Raw genomic sequence first — 4,595 nt, forward strand, 5'->3', positions numbered from 1 at the left:
TTTGATTTCTGAGGTATCAGACGATGAGATAAGGAATGCAGTTTTCAGCATGGGGAGTCTCAAAGCCCCAGGGCCAGATGGCTTAAACGGGTTATTCTATCAAAAATATTGGGAGGTAATCAAGAAGGAGGTATGTGAGGTTGTCAAAGAATTTTTCAGAAGCGGATTACTGCCGGAATATATTAGTGAAACCACAGTGGTCTTGATCCCGAAAATTAAACCACATTAGTTGTTGTAATTTCATATATAAGATTATATCAAAGATTTTAGTGGTAAGGCTGAAAGGGCTAATGGAGAACATAATTTCACCAATTCAAAGTGCATTTGTAGGAGGGAGATTGATACAAGATAACGTGGTGATCGTGCAAGAGATATATCATAGCCTGAACAGAAAGGGAAGAAGAGGATCCAATAACATGGCAATCAAGTTAGACATGAATAAAGCGTATGATAGATTAGAATGGGATTTTCTTGAGAATGTATTAAAGAAGTTTGGATTTAATGAAAGATGGGTGGAATTAGTGATGAAATGTGTGAGAAATGCTAATTACAGATTTAAGGTCAATGGCGAGTTGTCCAAAAAAATCAAGCCGCAAAGAGGCCTAAGACAGGGTGATCCTTTATCTCCCTACCTATTCATTTTGGCAGCCAAAGTTTTTACTATTTTGATGCAGGAAGCACAGAATGAAGGCAACATCTCTGGATTAAAGATTGCTCCTACAGCCCCTACAATTACTCATCTCTTGTTCGCAGACGACTGTATTATTTTTGCAGAAGCTAAAGAGGAAGAAGCATATCAAATTATTTCAGTGCTAAATGAATACACAGAGGCGTCTGGACAGAGGATAAATCTGAATAAGTCGGGTATCACCTTTGGGAGTCATGTATCAATTCAGAAAAGGGTTGACATTGAGGAGATACTAGGCATGGCATCATGGGAGACACCAGGAAAGTACCTTGGTCTTCCATCTACTTGGGGAAGATCTCAAACCAAAGCTCTAGCATGGATTGAAGAGAAAATAATGCATAAATTAGAAGGATGGAAGGAGAAGCTATTAAATCAAGCGGGTAAGGAAACTCTAATCAAAGCGGTTATTCAAGCAGTACCAACATACGCTATGAACGTCATAAAGTTTCCAAAATAATTTTGCAGAAGAATATGCGCTAAGGTGGCACAATTCTGGTGGGCAGCATCAGGAAGAGACCGAGGTATCCATTGGAAAAAGTGGGAATCCATTACTAAGGGTAAGTTGGATGGGGGGTTGGGATTCAAGGACTTGGAATCACAAAACACCACCTTTCTTGCAAAGCAAGCTTGGAGAGCCGTCAAAAATCCGAATTTGATTTGGGTCCAAATTCTAAGATCGATATACTTCCCAGAAGGTAATTTCTGGACAGCGAAAAAATGAAAAGGAGCTTCATGGGTCTGGAGAAGTATTTTGCATGAAAGAGAACTTCTTAGAGCAAGAGGCAAGTGGAGCATAGGAGATGGGTCAAAAGTCTGCATTTGGAAGGACAATTGGATTGCCGGAAAGAACAAGGCTCTGAATGCAGAAAGTAGTGATGAGACCAAATTTAGTGAGCTGATTAAGGAGGGAGAGGGATGGAATGAAAGGAAAATTGTAGGAATGTTTCCCCTTGAGATCAGCAGAGCAATTTTAAAGACCCCTATTAGTGTCGTAAACAAAATAGATTGCTTGTATTGGCCATGGAAAGAGGATGGGAGCTACACAGTCAGAACAGGTTATCATGTGGCTAAAACGGCAAGTCAAGAATTGAACCAAGAAAATCCGTCAACAAGTGAAGATAGAAGAGACCTATGGAAAGAAATATGGAAAATGGATGTCCCACCAAAAATCAGAATGCTGCTATGGAGAGCAAGCCAAGATATATTGCCAGTGGGTCACAATCTGTATAAGAGAAAGATAATACAAAATCCAATTTGTCAAGTTTGTTCTAAAGAAATGGAAATAGTGGAACACGCTTTCTTGCTATGCGATTGGGTAAGAGCTACATGGTTTGGGGCTGAATGTCAAAGTATTCCAACTAGAGAGATAGTCACATCTATTGGGAATTGGTTATTGGAAAATATAAGAAAAATTAGAGCTGCAGGAGGTGAAGAACAAGAGAAGAGAATCAGTAATTTTGGGTTCTTGATGTGGGAAATATGGAAGACCAGAAACGACAAACTTTTTCAACATCTAGAAATAAATCCAATGTGGACAATTAAAAAAGCAAATATTATGAAAAATCTTTACTGGAAACTAAAAGAAAAACAAGCAGGAACGATGATCAGAGAAAAAGAGAACAGAACAAACCTGGTAAGATGGAGACCTCCTCCAACTGGCTGGCTGAAGGCAAACGTCGATGCAGCATTCAGGAAAGAAAAGGGTTCTGGTGCAATATCTGTGGTAGTCAGGGATAACAGAGGAAGAATTGTATTAGGCTTCACAGGAAAAATTCAAGCAAATTCAAGCATCGCAGCAGAAGCAACAGCAATTAGACAAGCCATAATCATAGTTAATAATCTCCAGATGGGAAAGACTCTAATAGAATCTGATAATTTGAAACTCATACAAGCAATTAAATCAAAGGGTTCAATAGGGGAAATTTCAGCAATTCTTCAAGACATTAATATGCTAATGGAACAATTACCGGAAAAGGGATTAACTTGGACTCCTAGAAACGGGAATCTCCTCGCCCATGAAATAGCCAAGGCAGCAGAAATAGGGACATTGCACCATAATTGGAGCACTCAACCACCTGCAAACATCCACAGAATCATCAGAAACGAAATTCAATTTGATTAAAATTTGAGGATCAACAAAGAACTAAGCTTTAATAAAAGAGGAACAACGTGCCATACAATTGAGGACCAAAATGGATGCATCGGGGATTCTGGTAATCAAGCTATTCCAGGTCTGAATCAGTAGCAGTTGCCTTCTCCTCAGCAGCAGCAGCAGCGTTTCCTTGCTTCCTCGAGACCGGCGTATCGACGCTGCGAAGTAGAAGGCGTGGTATCCATGCAACCTTTGGTTGAAGGCGGCGGTGGCAATTTATACCAGGTTGGACAGGTTCCAAGAGCTAGGAGGTGATTCCGTCCAGGAGAAAATTGAGCATGAAGCTGTCGCTGAGTTAAGTAGGAGGAAGGCAGCTGAGGAGGAGCAGAGACGCCGACAAGAAGAGGAGGAGCTGAATTTTGAAACAACGGGGAGCGGAGAAGGATCTTGTTGACTTGAATTCCATCTAAAGGGCCTTAGCGGCATGTTTAACACCGCAACTCGGCGTGGCTTACGGCAAAAAACCGGGCTGTTCTAGTCGGGAATGGGGAGAGAACCTATCAACTCTTCACCGGCTGCGAAGGCGTTAGCGACTCCTCTCACTCTCAGCTTCTGTTGGTTGATTTCTTGGTTTGGAAAACACCCCCTCAAAGCAAAGGCGTTCTACTATGGAGTTCAGCCGGGTTTGGGCATGGAGCTGTTTTTGGTCTGGGCCTCTTACGGCCTGGATACCGGACCAAAAAAAAATGATATATATCCAAATAATAATAATGAATTTAATCACGGAAAAAACTGTCCCTCTAAAATCAATTGATGATTTTATATTTATAACTTCAAAAAATATAATTTTTAGGGTAAAGTATTAAATTGGTTTTTTATGTTTGGGTTTAATTCTATTTTGGTCCCTAAGGTTTGAACTTAGAAATGTCCTATTTACATCTAAAAAAATTTTAATTGACCTAAATCAAGTCCTGTCGTCAAGTCATGATAAAATAAGTAACGGCGTGTCCTACGTGGCCGTTTAAAGGATTTGTGGTTAATAGACGTGTAAGCATTCCTGCGTTGGGACTTAGAATGCATACACTCACATTGACTCTTCTTCTTCTTCTTATCAAGCACGATACCAAAAAAGAACCCCAAACCTTATCAATCCTCAATCAAGGGTTGCGATTCGAGTGTAGAGAAATGACATTGGCGGTCGCTCGTATACAAGTTCTACCCGTGCGGTTAGTTTGAAACCTTTCAACGCCTGAAGAACGATGTGTTAGGTATTCATGAATAAAATCTCCTCTACCCATTTGGTTCCCATGTTAATGCATAATGTATGTGATGTTGCTGAATGTATGATTATATTTTTTATAGTTCAATATTCGTTTCTTGGTTTGATTTGGGATTTTTTTATTTTGTCCTAGTGAATGAATTTATGCCTTTCTGTTATTGTTGATCAACGTGAGAATTTTATTGAATAATTTATGTTTATCTGACAGGTTGTTGAGAGAACGAGTTATTTTAGTGTCAAGATACACAATGGTGGAAGATTTGTATTTGATGGTGAACTTTTACACTATGTGGGTGGTAAGACTTTTATTATAGATTATTGATATGAAAATAGGTGGAGTAAGTTTGAAGCTACTGAAATAATAATTAAATAGGACTATTTGACAGAAAATATCAGTATGATGTGATATAAGTCTCTAAAAAAAGAAACAGAAGATGAACTAAAAATGCTTCAGACAAACTAAGATACAATGAAGATAGTCAAAATAAGACTGAGGGACAACTTAGTGAAACTTTTGTTGTTCACAAAAATGTCCT

The 4,595-nt window shown here is 39.2% G+C and overlaps 1 protein-coding gene across 1 annotated transcript; it reads left to right on the top strand.

The window, feature by feature from the left end:
* Window positions 1-290: 290 nt before the first annotated feature.
* LOC112803926 (uncharacterized) lies at window positions 291-2,810 on the top strand. Its single transcript, XM_025847377.1, has 3 exons — window positions 291-1,068; window positions 1,154-1,245; window positions 1,515-2,810. The coding sequence occupies exons 1-3, from the start codon at window positions 291-293 to the stop codon at window positions 2,808-2,810; spliced, it is 2,166 nt and encodes a 721-aa protein (XP_025703162.1).
* The last annotated feature ends 1,785 nt before the right edge of the window (window positions 2,811-4,595 follow it).

Source organism: Arachis hypogaea, chromosome 5, assembly GCF_003086295.3.
Source record: "Arachis hypogaea cultivar Tifrunner chromosome 5, arahy.Tifrunner.gnm2.J5K5, whole genome shotgun sequence".
Classification (NCBI taxonomy): domain Eukaryota; kingdom Viridiplantae; phylum Streptophyta; class Magnoliopsida; order Fabales; family Fabaceae; genus Arachis; species Arachis hypogaea.